Source organism: Oncorhynchus kisutch, linkage group LG29, assembly GCF_002021735.2.
Source record: "Oncorhynchus kisutch isolate 150728-3 linkage group LG29, Okis_V2, whole genome shotgun sequence".
Taxonomy (NCBI): Eukaryota; Metazoa; Chordata; class Actinopteri; order Salmoniformes; family Salmonidae; genus Oncorhynchus; species Oncorhynchus kisutch.
In genome coordinates this window covers 31,445,404-31,466,004 of record NC_034202.2, presented here as the reverse complement: position 1 = coordinate 31,466,004, position 20,601 = coordinate 31,445,404, and the positions used below count along the sequence as shown (strand labels likewise).

Genomic DNA, 20,601 nt, shown 5'->3' with positions numbered 1-20,601 from the left:
ATGAAAGAGTCCTCTGCTCCAGTGACTAGTGCTGTGAGTTCCCAATGGACAGGCCCCATAAACGAGAAAACACCGCCCCTACCCAACCCTGTCTATAGTGCAGGTTTCACAGAGTGCATCTCCCGTCTGTGCAACTACATCGACAGCGTGGACCTATCCCAGAGAGAGAGCTTTGTCCAGGGACTTAGGGACCACCTGGATACCCACAGCGCCTGCCCTCTGGGGAAGGTGCAGAGCCCGACCTTCCCCCTGGACTTCCAGCCCTGGGGCCCTGTAGCAGAAGGACCATGCTTCCTGGGCAGAGTGAAAAACAGGAAGGAGAGCACAGTGATGGGGCATCAACGAGCCAGCAGGGAGGCCACTTTCCCTTATATTAACACCTCTCTTCCCATCTATCCCAACACCTTTGTGCTCCACCACCCCCACCCTACCCAACACCTCTCACACCCATACCCATCTCCCCCTTACTCCCTCTCACCCCCACCCTCACCCTGTTACTCAAACTCCTCACCACCTTTCACCACTACCCCTCCATACCTCTCCATGCCATGCCACTTCCCCTTCCCTCCTTCCCCCTCTCGTCGTCCATCAGATTCCTTGTCACCCCCCTCTCACTCTACATCTCGGCCCGTGGTGCCTCTGATACCAGCCCATCCTCCCCTGGTGTCCAGTCCCCCCACCCCTCTAAGTCTCTCTGGCCCTGTACCTGTAGGCCCAACAAGGACTCTGAGGCGGTCACTATTTCAGATCCAGCCCCAGGTAGTATGGAGGCCCTGGTCCTGATATGTGGAGGAGAAGGGTGGTAGAAATCCACACAGGACACACACACGTGTCTCTGTGTTCTGAGAAAATCTTTACGGAAACCTAGCCACCCAGATCATCATGGGACATGTTCAGAACAACATTCATGTTTCCTATCAAGCAGCGTGTGGTGAGGGCCGGCTAAGAGAAAAAGATGTGGAGGTCAAGGACAATCAAACGTTTTCTGAAAACCTGTCACTGTCACTTTAAAAGGCCTGTTTAACAGACTGAAGAATTCTCTGTTTTATGACATTTTCTTCAGAGTTCCTGGAGCTCCTCTTTATTTTCTTGTCGTGAACAATGAATTTCTTATTTTACATTCCTATACAGTTAATTCCCTGTCTCCGGTTCTTTCCTAAATTATAAATCATGTAAAGTATTGTAAATATATTTATGTTTTATCATGTACTAAGTCTTGTAAATAAACTCATGAGAATAACGTTCTTATTTTGTTAACTTGCTTCATTTCCAACGTGTCTCACTGCCTGTCAGTGCTAATGTAACCAACTCAGTAGAACATTTAAACTGAATAAAACTGGATTTATAAAATATTAATTAATGCATTAGAAATGTAATCACTGCAAGGCCCTAATTATCAAAACCATGATAATAACACTAGTATGGTGTTAAGTGCCAGATATAACTGCTAGTTAGGCTATAAGTATGGTTGAGATATGTGTCATGCTTTAAGATTATTGTAGATGGCATCCAAAGCCATAATCTCTTATTAATGTCTCCAATGAACATGAACAACGCTGGAGTTTTAGTGCCTTGCTAAAGTATTCACCCCCTTGGCATTTTTTTCCTATTTTGTTGCATAACAAGCTACAATTTAACTTGGATTTCATATAATGGACATACACAAAATAGTCCAAATGGGTGAAGTGTAAATTTAAAAAATGACTTCTTACATTTTTTTTAAGAAAAAGTGGTATGAAGCCCCTAAATAAGGTCTGGTGCAACCAATTACCTTCAGAAGTCACATAATTAGTTAAATAAAGTCCACCTGTGTGCAATCTAAGTGTCACATGATCTATCATATGATCTCAGTGTTCTGAAAGGCCCCAGAGTCTGCAACATCACTAAGCAAGGGGAACCACCAAGCAAGTGGCACCATGAAGACCAAGGAGCTCTCCAAAGAGGACAACGTTGTGGAGAAGTACAGATCAGGGTTGGGTTATAAAAAATATCAGACACTTTGAACATCCCACGGAGCACCATTAAATCCATTATTAAAAAATGGAAAGAATATGGCACCACAACAAACCTGCCAAGAGAGGGCCACCCACCAAAACTCACGGACCAGGCAAGGAGGGCATTAATCAGAGAGGCAACAAAGAGACCAAAGATAACCCTGAAGCAGTTGCAAAGCTCCACAGCAGAGATTGGAGTATAGGACCACTTTAAGCCGTACTCTCCACAGAGCTGGGCTTTAAGGAAGAGTGTCCAGAAAAAAAGCCATTGCTTAAAGAAAAAAATAAGCAAACACGTTTGGTGTTCGCCAAAAGGCATGTGGGAGACTCCCCAAACATATGGAAGAAGGTACTCTGGTCAGATGAGACTAAAATTGAGCTTTTTGGCCATCAAGGAAAAATACAATGTCTGGCGCAAACCCAACACCTCTCCCCACAGTGATCCCCACAGTGAAGCATGATGGTGGTGGCAGCATTTGGGGATGTGGGGATGATTTTCCATCGGCAGGGACTGAGAAACTGGTCAGAATTGAAGGAATGATGGATGGCGCTAAATACAGGGAAATTCTTGAGGGAAACCTGTTTCAGTCTTCCAGAGATTTGAGACTGGGCCGGAGGTTCCCCTTCCAGCAGGACAATGACCCTAAGCATACTGCTAAAACAACACTTGAGTGGTTTAAGGGGAAACATTTAAATATCTTGGAATGGCCTAGTCAAAGCTCAGACCTCAATCCAATTGAGAATCTGTGGTATGACTTAAAGATTGCTCTACACCAGCAGAACCCATCCAACTTGAAGGAGCTGGAGCAGTCTTTCCCCGAAGAATGGACAAAAATCCCAGTGGCTAGATGTGCCAAGCTTATAGAGACATACCCCAAGAGACTTTCAGCTGTAATTGCTGCAAATGTTGGCTCTACAAAGTATTGACTTTGGGGGTGAATAGGGGTGAATAGTTATGCACACTCAAGTTTTCTGTTTTTTTTTGTCTTATTTCTTGTTTGTTTCACAATAAAATATATTTTGCATCTTTAACGTGGTAGGCATGTTGTGTAAATAAAATGATACAAATCCCCCCCAAAATAAATTTTCATTCCAGGTTGTAAGGCAAAATAGGAAAAATGCCAAGGGGGGTGAATACTTTCGCAAGTCACTGTATAAGCCTATTGATGTTGGAAATAAGTCTAGCTAACTTTTTAAAATAAATCCCCAACCAGGTGGCATGGAGCCAATATTATGATGCAATAGCAAAGTAATCAAATGCTCACCCAGAGGCAACAACAACAACATGCCTCTAGGCCAGCTACGACTTTCATGTAAGGTTAATAAATTCACCTGAGATTAGAATTTAATCAAAACAGTTTCTCTGGGCAATATAGATGGGTTAGCTGACAACGTCGCGAAAACAATGCGCATGCTTCAATGGGGCAGAAGTCTGTGAGTTGTTGTGATTCTGGATGGCCAGATAGCTCTCAACAATGACAAGAAACTGTCATGTGTGGAATCATAGTTTCATGTTGTTCTTGATACCATGTGTTGTTTTGAGGTGTTTCCACTGATTTCATGTCACTGCTAATATGGCTAAAATTCACTAGCTAGCTAACCAACAACTGTAACAATGTATCCGAGAGACAACAAGTGCTCATTGTGCAAATGCATTTATGTTTTCAATAAACATTGGAGACTAAATATAGTTTACATGTTGTCAACAATCTAAGCCAACACCATCTGTTTTGCCTCACAGTTAAGCACATGTAGGTTTTGTTGCTAAACAACCAACCCCTCTATGGTTAGCAAAACATCACTGACCTGGCATTTATAGCCTAAAATTAAAAAAAATGTAAAAGGGTTACAGGAGATTTGATTTAATGAATTACGATCCCCGTTACCTGACGCCAATGGCAACAGCTAGTCTGACTGGGGTCCGACATAACGAAGAAGACATTACAGACAAAATACTTTACAATTTACAAACATTAACATGTAGTGTGTGTGTGCATCTATCAGTTACACATACTGTACATGTCAGTACATACACACAACAAGTAAGTCACCTGGGGGAGAGGCGTTGTGCTGTGAGGTGTTGCTTTATTTGTTTTTTGAAACCAGGGTTGCTGTTCACTTGCACTATATTAGATGTAAGGGAGTTCCATGCACTCATGACTCTGGATAATACTGTACGTTTCCTTGAATTTGTTCTGGACCTGAAAATAACCCTGGTGACATGTCTGGTGGAGTAAGTGTGTGTGTCAGTGCTGTGTCTAAGTTGACTATGCAAACAATTTGGAATTTCCAAAACATTGAGGTTTCTTATAAAAACAAGAAGTGATGAAGTCAGTCTTTCCTCAACTCTTAGGCAAGAGAGACTGGCATGCATAGTGCTAATATTAGCCCTCTGATTACAATGAAGAGCAAGACGTGCCGCTCTGTTCTGGACCAGCTGCAGCTTAACTAGATCTTTCTTTGCAGCACTTGACCATGTGACTGGACAATAATCAAGATAAGATAAAACTAGAGCCTGCAGGACTTGCTTTGTGGAGTGTGGTGTCAAAAAAGCAGATGATCTCTTTATTACAGACAGACCTCTCCCCAGCTTTACAATGTGTAACCTTTATTTAACTAGGCGAGTCAGTTAAGAACAAATTCTTATTTACAAACATTGAACCTATAAGTTTTGACCATGACAGTTTACAATCTAAGGTAATGCCAAGTCATTTAGTCTCCTCAACTTGTTAAAACAGCCACACCCTTCATTAACAAATTCAGCTGAGGTCTATAATTTAGGGAATGATTTGTACCAAATACAATGTTCTTACTTTTATTAAAGAAAACCCTCTGAGTTAAATTAGATAGATAGCTCTCAACCCACCATATGGCAGAGGTTGAAAAGCCATAACACATAAGTTCTCAACAACAGGTTACAGTCAATAATATTAAAGGCTGCACTAAAATCTAACAGTACAGATCCCACAATCTTCTTTTTATCAATTTATTGAACCAATCATCAGTAATTTATGTCAGTGCAGTACATGTTGAGTGTCCTTCTCCACAAGCATGCTGAAAGTCTGTTGTTAATTTGTTAACAGAGAAGTAGCATTTTATTTGGGATGACACCATTTTTTCCAACATTTTGCTAAGAGCTGGCAGCAAGCTGATAGGTCTGCTGTTAGAACCAGTAAAGGCCGATTTACCACTCTTGGGTAGCGGAATGACTTTAGCTTCCCTCCAGGCCTGAGGACAAAGACTTTCCTATAGGCTCACATTAAAGATATGACAGATAGGAGTGGCTATAGAGTCAGCTACCATTCTCAGTAGCTTTCCATCTAAGTTGTCAATGCCAGGAGGTTTGACAATATTGATCGATAACAATCATTTTTCCACCTCTTCCACACTAAAATTAAAATTTGCAATGCTTTTCTTTCGTAATTTTTTTATTTTTATACATGAGTACAAAGGCTCACTGTTCGTTGTTGGCATTTCTTGCATCTGCATTTGCAGGAATGGCTCCCCCCCGAGCATCCCAATGGTTCCTACATGAAAACCACCCCCATCCCATTGGTTCCTGCCCTCACCATCATTAACAGAACTATGGGAAAACAATGCCCGACAGGCGTCGGTGAAGGACACTGTCTTCTGGTTGCCCCCGCCTCCTGCTCCCACAGCAGGCGGAAGGCTGGGGCGACACTGTGTGCTAGCTAACTAGCTATCTTGCTAGTTAGTAACACCATGTGCTAGCTTCTTAGTTAGCTAGTTAGCAGGTGGTGTCACCACCGCCTTCCACCTGCTGTGTACCTGAGAAAACTGTGCACGACTGGTGGGGGTGAAGGACACTGTCTACCAGTCATCCCCGCCTCTGGCTAACACAGCAGACCAGCGGGAGGCTAGTTGACACCACAGATAGAACAATGAGACAGATATTTCACAGGATGTATACATGTGAAGCATCCACTTGGCGTTTCCACTCACTACCAAATATGGTGATGAGAGGAATCCCAGTGGCTGGCGGTGAGAGAAGGTGGATCGAGATGGATTTTGGTCGACATTCTGCACATTTTTTCGTCAGTGAAACATTTGATCTCCTTACAGTTTTCTGTTTCCAAAACTAGAATCTATAACAAACACTAGCTAGCTAGTGAACATTACCCTTTGCTAAAGTAAAAAAAAATGGCATTGTTTAAAAGTAGTGCAAGGGCGAATTGATTTATTGCACATGTACTTCACAGATTAGGCCGTTCCCTAACGGAAATATGCAAATAAATGCTAGAATGCACCAATAGGCTCTCAGTAGCTTGTGCTTGGCTACGCCCACTTCCATGCTTGTTCTGCCCACTGTGATTAATTTGCTCCCATTGGAAATGACAGGCCCTGGTCTACCTTAGGTTAGTTATACAACTCTTTGGCGACACCGTGTGCTAGCTTGCTAGTTAGTTAGCTGGTGACACCATGTGCTAGCTTGCTAGTTAGCACATGGTGTTGCCCCCAACTGCTGTGTACCGGAGAAAACTGTGCTCGACAGGCAGGGGCGAAGGACACTATCTACTTGTTGTTCCCGACCTCCCACTGTGTGATAGTTTAGCCAGCTAGTTCTAAGGACTCCGGTACACAGCTTGCTAGCTAGTTAGCTAGCTCACAGTGTTTCCCCTGCCTCCCGTGTACCAGAGTACTCCTTCATCGCCGTATTTCATAGAACTGCAGGAAAACAGTACCTTACAGGTGTACGGCTAGCTATCTAGGGGTCTACCATTCTTCTGTGGGGTTTATAGGTGGCTGGCATCCAATGATATTGTGCATTAACATCATCTATGGTACTGGAGTGCCCCTGTCTCCGGCCTGTCCTAATTGAAAAATTGACCAATAGAAGTATAAAGAGGGTTCTTGCATATGCAGGAATGACCACATACAGGAACGCCCACAGTTGCACCCTTCTCGAAGATCCAGGACATTGTTGGATAAAAACTACAAATCCCAATGATAATTCTCAATTGCCCGCCCTACCACATGTCAGTGAATGAGAAGGGGGTGGGAGCGTTGTAATCTGTTGTTTTGTTTTGCCTCTCCAACCTTACCTTGATGTAAAATGTGTTAACAAATTGCTGCGTATAGACCGTATACAGATTTACCATACATTTTTAAATAGTTAATTTCGCCAAATGGCGGGGGAATAACAAATATAAATTCAGAAAGGCAAATTATGGGATACCTATTTGTGTGCAAAACTAGGTCGACGTGTATTGCTCAACCCATACACGTCTGTGATTGGTCGATTTTATGAAGACTGCCTAAAACCTGTCACCTTATTGGTTCCGATGCTTGTCTGTTTCAGTGTTTATGCTCTGGCAAAAGATAAAACAAACAACGATTGGAACCTTCCAATCTGCGTGAGGTTGAGCTGTTGAGCTAGAAGTTAGCGATTGGAGTTTGGAGTGTACAGCGAGCTCACAATCGCACAGTTACCACCACACTGATTGTTTTATTATTTTTAGAGAAGCTTGTTTTCCAAACATTATTGATTCATTTCACTAGTGAAAATAATATTATCGAACAATCAAGCTATCAACGAAGCTGATGCAGCAACGTCAGTAACTCGGGAGGGAGTGTGGCAGTGACAGTTCAGCTTCACGAGAAGGCGGGTAGAACGGTGAGCTGAGCTGAGACTGTTGTGTTGTTGTTGATGAACATACAGTTGCCTCATGCTGTAGCTAGATGGCTAGTTTACGTATTTATGTATCTTACTTAGTCGCATTTATTAATGAACGCAAAGTGGTGAATTCTTGAAAAAAAATCGGCATTTATAGAGCGCTAGTTAGCGTAACAGTATTGAGGAACCATTGGTATTGGTTCACGCGCAGCAGCTGGCATTGAGGATGGGTTCAATGTCTCCACTGTAGACGTTCACTCAACGTTTGCCTCCAATATAATGGATGTATACTAGCATGCACCTTGGGTCTTATAGAATGACATGCAGGCACAAATCATCAAGTAACTTTTAGTTGTCAACAAATAAGTGCTTTACTAAATAACTGGGAAAGCAGGAACTGGAGACTGAGCACTATTGTAATCTTGTCCAGTTATAGCTGGGCTTTAAATAATACATCATATGATTTATTGGGTTCGGTGGTCATTATTCTAATCTATTTTGATGTGTTTTCAGATCAGTTGTCCCATGTCAGCACCAAAACAATTGCGTGGAAGATGATAGAGATGTCTGTTGATAAAGAGACTGTTCCAACCAGAAGTATGAAAGTGGACCCAGTGCCACCCCAGAAATTCTCAGAATGCACTGGAAGCTGCAACAATGCCCCCAAAGTGCCAGAGGTCACCCTGGCCAACCCAGACAGCACTGATGGTGCTGCTACCTGCCCCATGCCAGACAGTGGTGCCCAAACCAAGCACAGCAGCACGGCTGACCCCCACGATCAGACAAAGCGTGTTGAGCAGGAGGCCATGTTGACTGAGCAGCATGTTAAACCTAAAAATGGCTTTCAGCAACCCAAACAACAACCGCAGCAGCAGAAACTCTCAAAGCGTCGCAGCACAATGATTGCAGGGTTCAAGCATCCAGCAGGTAAGAGACGACGACGGGTGAACTCAGAGAGCGACTCGGTTCTGCCCACCAACTTCCTGCTGGGAGGAAACATATTTGACCCGCTGAACCTCAACAGCCTGCAGGACGAGGAGGTGAACAGGGCCCTGAACGCTGAGACGCCCAAGTCCTCCCCCCTTCCTGCCAAGAACCGCGACCCTGTGGAGATCCTTATTCCCAGGGATATCACTGACCCTCTCAACCTCAACAGCAGGATGGGAGGTAGGAGCCTCCTGGTGTCGCCCTTCAAGAGTGGTGGCAGGAGGAGACACCGTAACAGACACCATGGAGGAGGTGGTGGGGGTTCCACAGTCTCCGTGTTGGACCTGTCAGATTCAGAGAGGATTGGTGAAGTCACCAACACCACTTCTTCTCTGTCTAACCTGGCATCTGCTAGTGCTGCGTCTACCTGTGTTCTAGAAGCACCCAGTGTCCCAGCCGTCCTGGACCCCCAGGATGCTAATGGTAATGAGATCAACCCATCCAACTGCAGGCATGAAGCCATGCTCACTGTATCTGCCCCCCAGGCCCAGCCTCGAGCCCAGGAAGACTCCTCAGCAGCCACCGCCGGAGGCCCAAACCATCTCTCTAGCCGGCAACGCAAACGCAGACGCAACTCTGGTAAAACAGAGCCTCCGATGGTCCAATCTACTCTTATGGCCCGGTCGGGGACGGAGGAGAGGGGCCGTGGAGCTGGGCCCGGGAGAAATGCGCAGTCCTCCTTCCACACCCCAGTGGTAGGTCCCAGGGGGTCCTCCCAGGTACCAGGGGGTCGGCAACCGCATCTTCACAACCAGCACAAACAACCGCACCAAGGCAACAAGAAGAAGTTCCAGTATGGGAACTACAACAAGTACTATGGCTACCGCAACCCAGGCTGTGCCGAGGACCCACGGTTCCGTTGTCTACGTCCGGAGTGGTTCCATGGTAAAGCAGTACTGGATCTGGGCTGTAACACGGGCCACCTGACTCTGTGTATTGCTAAGAAGTTGCGGCCCGCCCGCATATTGGGTTTGGACATTGATGGGGGTCTGGTGCACGCGGCCCGCCAGAACATCAGACACTACCTGTCAGAGCTGCAGGCCCAGGAGGCCCGGCGAGCCGCAGGGGATGAGAAGGAGAAGACCAATGGACCAGGTGAGGAAAGGAAGGAGAAGGCCAACAGACGGGAAGACGAGTCACACTCAGGAGGACTAACGCACAAACAGAATGAAAGACAGCCCAGCAGGGCTGTAAATGGAAACGCTGAAAAGCAGGTCCCTGCAGAGGCAGCGGGTGGCGTGGTGTTGTCACGTCACGCAGAGAGAAGAGCTCAGGAGAGGGGGGCTGAGGAGATGGAGGAGGACTCTGGAGCACCTGCTGTTGAACTGGGAACGAGCTCCTTCCCTGTCTCCTTATGGATCTCCAGGGGACCCATAGCAGCACCCCCACTCCCTGACACACCCACCATGCCTCCTGGTAACTTCCCCTCGAATGTCTCCTTTGTCAAGGTAGGTATATGCACTGCAGACTTTTAATGTGTTTCCATTTTAATAATCATTATTCATAATATTAAGGTGGTAATTAAGAATATTATGATGAATCATTTGTTGCTTCTGTCTACTTGATCCTCACAGAGAAACTTCACACATTGTTTACAACTCATCCCCTGTCGTCATCTTTCTCCTCTGTAGGGGAATTATGTCCTGGAGAGTGATGCTCTGCTGCTGACCCAGCGGCCAGAGTACGACGTCATCCTATGCTTCAGTGTTACCAAGTGGGTCCACCTGAACTGGGGAGACGGTGGCCTGAAGCGCCTCTTTCACAGAGTGTTCAGACACCTGCGTCCTGGAGGCCTGTTCGTCCTGGAGCCACAGCCCTGGATCACCTATGGCAAGAGGAAGAAACTCACGGTGAGATGAGGAGAGAACTTAGTGTTGCAAGGACCAATGGTGTGATCTGTTACTGTAGATGTGCATAAATGCAGTATATAGCCAAAACATTAACTAAAACATATTACAAGTGGCCTGTTTCTTTGTTAAAGACATGAAAGTATGTGTTGCTTTGCTCAGCACTGAGGCTGAGACGGAATCATGTCTGACTTTCCGCTCTCACTGTTGCAGGATAGCATCTTTAAGAATTACCACAGCATCCGCCTCAAACCAGAGCAGTTCTCCACATACCTGACATCTGAAGTGGGATTCTCCAGCTATGAGTTGATCGGGACGCCTAACAGTTCATCAAGAGGCATGTCACTGGTTCATTAGATACCGACATCATCTCTGATTCTTTCAAGTGTCCTTTTCTATTCTGTTTCTCAAACTAATGGATTTGTATGTCTTCCACAGGTTTTCAGAGGCCAATCTACTTGTTTCATAAAGGAACATGATCTGCCAGGAAGTGGGATGGAGCAGGAGAAACCAAACCACCATGAGACACAAAACAAGCCACCCGCTCAAAGATCTGCCTTCATCTCCAGTCTGTAAGCATATAGGTCAACCCCAATCAGAGCTTTCTACTTGTTTGTGATGCTGTGTTCAGAAGGTAGCTAAGGAGACCAAAACATGAGACCTGATTCTATAGAACGACTATCTGATGGCTTCTCTACACACAACTCCAGTCTAGATGATGAGAAGAAAAGCATTGGGACAGGGTGAACTCAATCATGACTCTTTGGGCTTGTTGCTCCCTATGCACAGACATTGTTCCATATCTTTTTATTACTGTTCGTACTCTTGTTCAGTCAAGGATTGTATTTTTTTCACATTTTAATATTGACGTTCATCAATAGATCAACTTTTGAAGCAGAATGGACAACCAAGACCTAATTTGAATCCTTTGCATAAAATGTACTCCCATGTAATGTCCAAATAGAACTAATCTAGGGACATTTCTCACACTTTTTATAGGATCAGAGCATCTTCAATTTTAAGACTGTTCTGCTTAACATAAGTCCTCACTGAGTTCTCTGTGGTAGCTGATTCAAGAACTGTCAGTCAGGTGGCATTGGCTATGGTGAGATGTGAGGGATGATCAATGTTTTTTCTCTGTCTGTTATAAGAATGATTGATTGTTCTTTTATTTGACTCATGTTCTTTTTTTCATTTTTTTTTCAATGGATTCTTCTTGTCATGTGTCCAAACAAAGGTTGGCTGCCAATGTATCATATGTAACCTATACAGAGCCTCCATGGTTTGGACTTGTATTGTTAATCCAGCTCACTTTAACCCAAATCAGTTCATCATAATGTTTATGCTTTACTCAATTCTTATGCTTAATATTTTGTTTACTTGCACCAGGTGCTGGTTTAGTTCTGATTTTGTTGAAATGTTTTTAATAAACAAATCAATTGAAATGCAGTCAGTGCTCATTAGTCATTCTACAGATGCCTCCAATCTAAGGAAAATACACCCACAGTCACTAAACAAATCGCATTCACAGCGTCAAACCCAAACCAATCTGTTCATCTCATCCTTCTCCATGTGATCCTAGACCTAGGGAAACGTTATGGGGAGGAAAATAGCTTGATGAAAAGTGTCACTTCTATACATTTTTCTGTTGATGTTGTGCAGATTTGTAACCACCCGTTTATGACTTTTATATCAAGTTTTAATGCGTTAAACATTTGTAGAAATGTTTGACTACCCTTGGAATGCCAGCGCTGATGTGTGTGATTGAATTATCACTAGTCATGTGAGTGCTTGATCAAAGGAAACTGCACAAGAGATTTGCTACAGATATGTTGCAACAACTCTTCTCAATCTGAATTTGCACTGATATGAGGGGCATTTACTATCAATAAATTGTAATTTATACAAAGTCCATAATGTTAATGTCATCTGATATTCTGGAGGTTTGGGCTAATTATTGATTGATGGGGGGGGGGGGGGGGGGGTTGTATTGTATTGGTCACATACACACATTTAGCAGATGTTATTGGTCACACACACTTTAGCAGATGTTATTGGTCACATACACACGTTTAGCAGATGTTATTGGTCACATACACACGCTTAGCAGATGTTATTGGTCACATACACATGTTTAGCAGATGTTATTGGTCACACACACGTTTAGCAGATGTTATTGGTCACATACACACATTTAGCAGATGTTATTGGTCACATACACACGTTTAGCAGATGTTATTGGTCACATACACACGTTTAGCAGATGTTATTGGTCACATACACACGTTTAGCAGATGTTATTGGTCACATACACACGTTTAGCAGATGTTATTGCGGGTGTAGCAAAATACTTGTGTTTCTAGCTCCAACAGTGCAGTGGTATATAAAGTAACATTTCAATAAGGTTGTCTATCATAGCAGAACATCATTCACTACCTGTCAGAGCTGCAGGTCCGGGAGGCCCGGCGAGCCTCAGGGGATGAGGAGAAGACTGATGGACTAGGAGAGGACAGACAGGAAGAGCGGAAGGAAGACTGACTAACGCACAAACCAACTGAAAGCGAGCTCTCCGTACATAAAGTAGCAGTTTGCAGTTCAAACAAGAACAAAGCGACCACTGGTTTGGTTAAAAAGCTGAGGAATGGGGCTGGAGAAATGTAACAATTCCTTGACAGAGCTTTGGATGCAAGAAGTGACCATCCGTTATTATAAACCTAGTATTAACCGTGTTTTGAGGTTACACAGTGCTAGTTTCCAATTAAATGGTTTGCAAAGGGGTAAAACAAACTTCTATTTGGGGTTTTGATGGGGTACGGCAGTTGAACTCCGCTCATGAGGCTGTGTGCATCAGACTTCCAGGACAGAATAGTAGCCAGCCCTAGCCTACCATACATTACTGTTTTATTATGGATAACGAGGGTTAATGACAGGCCTATGTCAAAAACATGAGCAAGTGCCATGATCCCCCAAGGAAATATGACTTTTATAAATGCTCCAGAGTTGAGGATATTAGCGGCATATCCAGAAACCGACAACTTAAACAGATAATTATGTTTTATTTGCGGGGGAAGAATCAAATGATGCGTTTTAAATGATCTACTGCCAAAAAGGCCGGGTTGATGCTAGTAGAGCCGAATGAAAATGTCCCGCCCCCCAAGGTTGGAGACCACTGTTACAAAGATGTTGTGGCACAAGGTGTTTGGGCTGTTGAGTCCTCATAGCAATATGGTCTTCATGAAATAAAACATCTGGGGAAATTACAAACAATGGCTAGTGTTCTTCATCTGTGTTATTATAGGTACTTTGTTGTAGTTCATTATTGTACCACTGGGTGGCAGAACACTCCATGAAATGTCTGAAATGTTCTGACATTTTCCTCTCAGGCTCAAACCAAAACCAGAAGCCCAGAAACTGGGGTAAGTAGTCAGATAATCAAAACCAAAAAACAAGTAGCCTAATTCAATACTGTAATTAGAATTCAACTGTTTGAATTTGACTATCTGCACTTTTGCTGAGTTTTGCTTATACTAAGTGTCGTATGTGAACAAGAAAAGTCCTGACATCTCTGGTTGTGATGTCATTTTGTGACCTAGTTCAAGTCACAGCTGTGAGATTTGTCGAATATGTAAAATAATGTGATCCTCGGGCAGCCTCCTCATCGTCCTCATGTTCCTCCTGGGTTCCATTTAGCTGACCAGAGCCTGGCCTTGGCCTACTTCCAGTCAAACTGAGCTGAGGCATCTTCAGGACCGGCAGAACAGTATTGTCTTGAAGAAAACGGGACTAGAGGATGGAGACTAGATACTTCTCAGTGAGTTTTTCTCCAGCCTCGGGGAGCATCGTTAAGTGGTTTCGAGAGCATCGTTAAGTAGTTTCGAGAGCATCGTTAGGTGGTTTTGTTACTGTAATGGATATCTGTCAGTGGATCCTTTGTTTTCCTCTGTTTCTGGCTGCCATTCTATTAAGATGAATTCCTGGGTTGTTTGTGTGTATCAAATCTCCAGACACGTGTGTGTCTGTGTGTGTGTGTGTGTCTGCATGTTAGAGAGAGAGAGAGAGAGGGTATTGAGAAATGGCATGCAAGCTAAATTTTCATGTGTTAGCTTCTGTTTTGTGTGAGGAGGGTGCATGTATATCGGTCATTATTCACACACACATACTACTTTCTCTGTCACTCTATGCAATCTTGTAACAATTCATATTTTATATGCGGTTTAGAACATGAATGTTCAGGAAGTTTTGTTAAGTCAGTAGTAGTGGTGTGTGTGTGTGTGTGTGTGTGTGTGTGTGTGTGTGTGTGTGTGTGTGTGTGTGTGTGTGTGTGTGTGTGTGTGTGTAACCCCTCAGTGTCTGTCTCGCCATCAACACAGTAGGGAAGGTTATGTAATGTGGTAAACAGGTCAGCCATAGTCAGGTCAGCTCCTGGATGAATACTGTCGTTTAACACAGGCTGCGGTTCCATATTGTATTTTCAATCATACCTTGCAAAATATTTACACTGTATTTAATGGAATTTAGGTGAATGGTACAGCATGTGATGTCATCAAGACAATGTTCTCTAGAGGTCAATATGGATCTGGTCAGTCGTGGTCCATGCTGTCTCCTCTGTGGGCTCTGGAACTCTCTGGAACCCTCTGGAATCCCCTGCATCTCCCTAAAGGGAGCAATTCCAGACCAGTCCAGGTAGTTTGGTTCAGGTTATGCTGTGTGACTAGGTGGATGGGTGCCCAGATGGGGGACTGGAGCATTCCTATACACACTGTTTTTTCTGTATTCATGAGTGTGCGTGGTTAAATACGTGCATGCCAGCGGCAGTTGGTGATGTTTAAGATGAGCATGGCCTTATTTCTATTACAGCATATTGGATGACTGTCATTCATATTCCATTCACCCAGCTCTATGTAACATCACTAGGTTTAAGCTACTATGTGATATTCCAATTTTCCCTATACCCATCATGAGGTTGCTACAACCTAGCCTGTGAATGAAAGTTTACAGCGTAGGTGCACACAGGTTGAGAGAAAAAATAGAGTTATCCAGGTGACAGACAGTGACACATTCAATACCACCTTGCACACTCTTGCCTGCATCTAACTGATCTAGGATGTAATCATTAGTCCAACAGTTACAAATGAGAGTTTCTATTGGACAAATTCAGTGTGTTTTAATAAATGATTGGTGAGGTGAAAAGATTTAGTATACTTTTATCTAAAAAGAATAACTTAATGTATCACTATATTTATTTTTATGAAATTCACTGAGGTTGATGGTCCTCCCCTTCCCCCTCTGAGGAGCCTCCATTGATGTTTGTCGATGTGTACACACATACCTGTGTGTGGGTGGGTGTTGTATTTGTTGTAGGTTGGATCTATGCCTCTCTCTCCAGATGAAGTCGGAATTTTACATACACTTAGGTTGGTGTCATTAAAACTCGTTTTTCAACCACTCCACAAATTTCTTGTTAACAAACTACAGTTTTGGCAAGTCGGTTATCTACTTTGTGCATGACACAAGTCATTTTTCCAATAATTGTTTTTTTAGACAAATTATTTCCTTATCATTAAATGTATCCCAATTCCAGTGGGTCAGAAGTTTACATACACTAAGTTAACTGTGCCTTTAAACAGCTTGGAACATTCCAGAAAATTATGTCATGGTTTTAGAAGCTTCTGATTGGCTAATTGACATAATTTGAGTCAATTTGAGGTGTACCTGTGGATGTATTACAAGGCCTACCTTCAAACTCAGGGGAGCAATTTCCAAATGCCTGAAGGTACCATGCTCATCTGTACAAACAATAGTACGGAAGTATAAACACCATGTGACCACGCAGCCGTCATACTGCTCAGGAAGGAGACGCGTTCTGTCTCCTACAGATGAATGTACTTTGGTGGGCAAGTGCAAATCAATCCCAGAACAACAGCAAAGGACCTTATGAAGATGCTGGAGGAAACTGGAACAAAAGTATCTATAGCCACAGTAAAGCCACTGCTCAAAAACCGCCATCAAAAAGCCAGACTACGGTTTGCAAATGCACATGGGGACAAAGATCGTACTTTTTGGAGAAATGTCCTCTGGTCTGATGAAACAAAAATAGAACTGTTTGGCCATAATGAGCATCTTTATGTTTGTAGGAAAAAGGGGGAGGCTTGCAAGCTGAAGAACACCATCCCAACCGTGAAGCACGGGGGTGGCAGCATCATGTTGTGTGGGTGCTTTGCTGCAGGAGGGACTGGTGCATTTCACAAAATAGATAGCATCATGAGGGATGATAATTTTTGGGATATATTGAAGCAACATCTCAAGACATCAGTCAGGAAGTTAAAACTCGGTCGCAAATGGGTCTTCCAAATGGACAATGACCCCAAGCATACTTCCAAAGTTGTTGCAAAATGGCTTAAGGACAACAAAGTCAAGGTATTGTTAGTGGCCATCACAAAGCCCTGACCTCAATCCTATAGAAAATGTGTGCGCAGAACTGAAAAAGCATGTGCGAGCAAGGATCCTACAAACCTGACTCAGTTACACCAGCTCTGTCAGGAGGAATGGGCCAAAATTCACCCAATTTAATGTGGGAAGTTTATGGAAGGCTACCCGAAAAGTTTGACCCAAGTTAAACAATTTGAGGTCAATGCTACCAAATACTAATTGAGTGTATGTACACTTCTGACCCACTGGGAATGTGACGAAAGACATAAAAGCTGAACTAAATCCTTCTCTCTACTATTATTCTGACATTTCACATTCTTAAAATAAAGTGGTGATCCTAACTGACCTAAGAAAGGGAATTTTTACTAGGATTAAATGTCAGAAATTGTGAAAACTGAGTTTAAATGTATTTGGCTAAGGTGTTTTTTTTTACTTCCGACTTTAAACGGAAGGGGGGTCTTAAATTAGAATTGCATTATTGCTGCACCATTGCTCTTGCATTGCGGGGAGCTGGCAGAGGGGAGGGAGGTTATGCTGCCTTTTGTACAATTACCGAATTGAGGGTGCAAAGATCTCGGCCAGGTCGCAGTTGTAAATGAGAACTTGTTCTCAACTAGCCTACCTGGTTAAGTAAAGGTGTTCTCAACTAGCCTACCTGGTTAAGTAAAGGTGTTCTCAACCAGCCTACCTGGTTAAGTAAAGGTGTTCTCAACCAGCCTACCTGGTTAAGTAAAGGTGTTCTCAACCAGCCTACCTGGTTAAGTAAAGGTGTTCTCAACCAGCCTACCTGGTTAAATAAAGGTGTTCTCAACCAGCCTACCTGGTTAAATAAAGGTGAAATACAAATACATTTCAAAAAGACAGAAGCACACATTTCCCTGTGAACCAGGCTTTAGTGGTGCAGTCTATACTCTTAAAGGCAAAGTGTACCCCTAAGAAGCACACATTTCCCTGTGAACCAGGCTTTAGTGGTGCAGTCTATACTCTTAAAGGCAAAGTGTACCCCTAAGAAGCACACATTTCCCTGTGAACCAGGCTTTAGTGGTGCAGTCTATACTCTTAAAGGCAAAGTGTACCCCTAAGAAGCACACATTTCCCTGTGAACCAGGCTTTAGTGGTGCAGTCTATACTCTTAAAGGCAAAGTGTACCCCTAAGAAGCACACATTTCCCTGTGAACCAGGCTTTAGTGGTGCAGTCTATACTCTTAAAGGCAAAGTGTACCCCTAAGAAGCACACATTTCCCTGTGAACCAGGCTTTAGTGGTGCAGTCTATACTCTTAAAGGCAAAGTGTACCCCTAAGAAGCACACATTTCCCTGTGAACCAGGCTTTAGTGGTGCAGTCTATACTCTTAAAGGCAAAGTGTACCCCTAAGAAGCACACATTTCCCTGTGAACCAGGCTTTAGTGGTGCAGTCTATACTCTTAAAGGCAAAGTGTACCCCTAAGAAGCACACATTTCCCTGTGAACCAGGCTTTAGTGGTGCAGTCTATACTCTTAAAGGCAAAGTGTACCCCTAAGAAGCACACATTTCCCTGTGAACCAGGCTTTAGTGGTGCAGTCTATACTCTTAAAGGCAAAGTGTACCCCTAAGAAGCACACATTTCCCTGTGAACCAGGCTTTAGTGGTGCAGTCTATACTCTTAAAGGCAAAGTGTACCCCTAAGAAGCACACATTTCCCTGTGAACCAGGCTTTAGTGGTGCAGTCTATACTCTTAAAGGCAAAGTGTACCCCTAAGAAGCACACATTTCCCTGTGAACCAGGCTTTAGTGGTGCAGTCTATACTCTTAAAGGCAAAGTGTACCCCTAAGAAGCACACATTTCCCTGTGAACCAGGCTTTAGTGGTGCAGTCTATACTCTTAAAGGCAAAGTGTACCCCTAAGAAGCACACATTTCCCTGTGAACCAGGCTTTAGTGGTGCAGTCTATACTCTTAAAGGCAAAGTGTACCCCTAAGAAGCACACATTTCCCTGTGAACCAGGCTTTAGTGGTGCAGTCTATACTCTTAAAGGCAAAGTGTACCCCTAAGAAGCACACATTTCCCTGTGAACCAGGCTTTAGTGGTGCAGTCTATACTCTTAAAGGCAAAGTGTACCCCTAAGAAGCACACATTTCCCTGTGAACCAGGCTTTAGTGGTGCAGTCTATACTCTTAAAGGCAAAGTGTACCCCTAAGAAGCACACATTTCCCTGTGAACCAGGCTTTAGTGGTGCAGTCTATACTCTTAAAGGCAAAGTGTACCCCTAAGAAGCACACATTTCCCTGTGAACCAGGCTTTAGTGGTGCAGTCTATACTCTTAAAGGCAAAGTGTACCCCTAAGAAGCACACATTTCCCTGTGAACCAGGCTTTAGTGGTGCAGTCTATACTCTTAAAGGCAAAGTGTACCCCTAAGAAGCACACATTTCCCTGTGAACCAGGCTTTAGTGGTGCAGTCTATACTCTTAAAGGCAAAGTGTACCCCTAAGAAGCACACATTTCCCTGTGAACCAGGCTTTAGTGGTGCAGTCTATACTCTTAAAGGCAAAGTGTACCCCTAAGAAGCACACATTTCCCTGTGAACCAGGCTTTAGTGGTGCAGTCTATACTCTTAAAGGCAAAGTGTACCCCTAAGAAGCACACATTTCCCTGTGAACCAGGCTTTAGTGGTGCAGTCTATACTCTTAAAGGCAAAGTGTACCCCTAAGAAGCACACATTTCCCTGTGAACCAGGCTTTAGTGGTGCAGTCTATACTCTTAAAGGCAAAGTGTACCCCTAAGAAGCACACATTTCCCTGTGAACCAGGCTTTAGTGGTGCAGTCTATACTCTTAAAGGCAAAGTGTACCCCTAAGAAGCACACATTTCCCTGTGAACCAGGCTTTAGTGGTGCAGTCTATACTCTTAAAGGCAAAGTGTACCCCTAAGAAGCACACATTTCCCTGTGAACCAGGCTTTAGTGGTGCAGTCTATATTCTTAAAGGCAAAGTGTACCCCTAAGAAGCACACATTTCCCTGTGAACCAGGCTTTAGTGGTGCAGTCTATACTCTTAAAGGCAAAGTGTACCCCTAAGATGCACACATGACTCTATTCATTTAACTGCAATGCATTTGAACAAAGGTTCCAGTCCAAATTCACTGCATTGACATTACTCAGTCATAGATGGTACACCCCGGCTAACTGTAGAAACATATCGTCACACAGAGAAATGTGAGAATGGCTTTATACCCAAAACACCCTCCATGTATGCTTCTTCTTATTTTACTTAAAATCCATATGCCCCCCTTTACCTTCCTGTTCCCCCCTCTCTCTCTCTCTCTCTCTCTCCTCTCTCTCCTCTCTCTCTCTCTCTCCTCTCTCTCCTCTCTCTCTCTCTCTCTCTCTCTCTCACACACACACACACACGTACAACCGTTCACACAGACCCCAGCGCAACGGCTACATGATAACAACAACCCTTCCTATTGCCACGGCAACAATTGCACCATTGCTAAGGCAACAGCTGCAGAACACCACAACAAGCAGAAAACCCTTCACGCTTTTTCACCTTCTGTCATGGTTTCCTCTAGTTTATGTTCGGGTTGTTTTTGTCACTCTGATTGTCTTATGCGTTTCCATTTTCTCTGATGCATATGTAATTCTCTCTCCCCCTCTACGCATTTTATTTCAGTCTAATTCCTTCTGTTTTCACATACACACCACATACACTGACTCCCTCGCTCTCTCCT

The 20,601-nt window shown here is 43.7% G+C and overlaps 2 protein-coding genes across 2 annotated transcripts; both read left to right on the top strand.

Annotated features, from left to right (window-relative positions):
• On the top strand, positions 1–808 carry LOC109873881 (extensin-like). Its single transcript, XM_020465591.2, has one exon. It carries the CDS (start codon positions 1–3, stop codon positions 781–783), a length of 783 nt encoding a protein of 260 aa, XP_020321180.1. The 3' UTR covers positions 784–808.
• A 6,545-nt stretch (positions 809–7,353) lies between these two features.
• mepcea (methylphosphate capping enzyme a) lies at positions 7,354–12,375 on the top strand. The gene is made up of 5 exons (XM_020465830.2): positions 7,354–7,629; positions 8,143–10,064; positions 10,248–10,466; positions 10,677–10,800; positions 10,902–12,375. Exons 2-5 carry the CDS (start codon positions 8,184–8,186, stop codon positions 10,940–10,942), a joined length of 2,265 nt encoding a protein of 754 aa, XP_020321419.1. The 5' UTR covers positions 7,354–7,629; positions 8,143–8,183; the 3' UTR covers positions 10,943–12,375.
• Positions 12,376–20,601: the final 8,226 nt, after the last annotated feature.

Coding starts and splice junctions, on each gene's coding strand:
- LOC109873881 (XM_020465591.2), top strand. CDS start 1: ATGAAAGAGTCCTCTGCTCCAGTGACTAGTGCTGTGAGTTCCCAATGG.
- mepcea (XM_020465830.2), top strand. CDS start 8,184: ATGATAGAGATGTCTGTTGATAAAGAGACTGTTCCAACCAGAAGTATG. Junction 10,065..10,247: donor CGAATGTCTCCTTTGTCAAG/GTAGGTATATGC, acceptor TCTCCTCTGTAG/GGGAATTATGTCCTGGAGAG. Junction 10,801..10,901: donor GCCTAACAGTTCATCAAGAG/GCATGTCACTGG, acceptor TGTCTTCCACAG/GTTTTCAGAGGCCAATCTAC.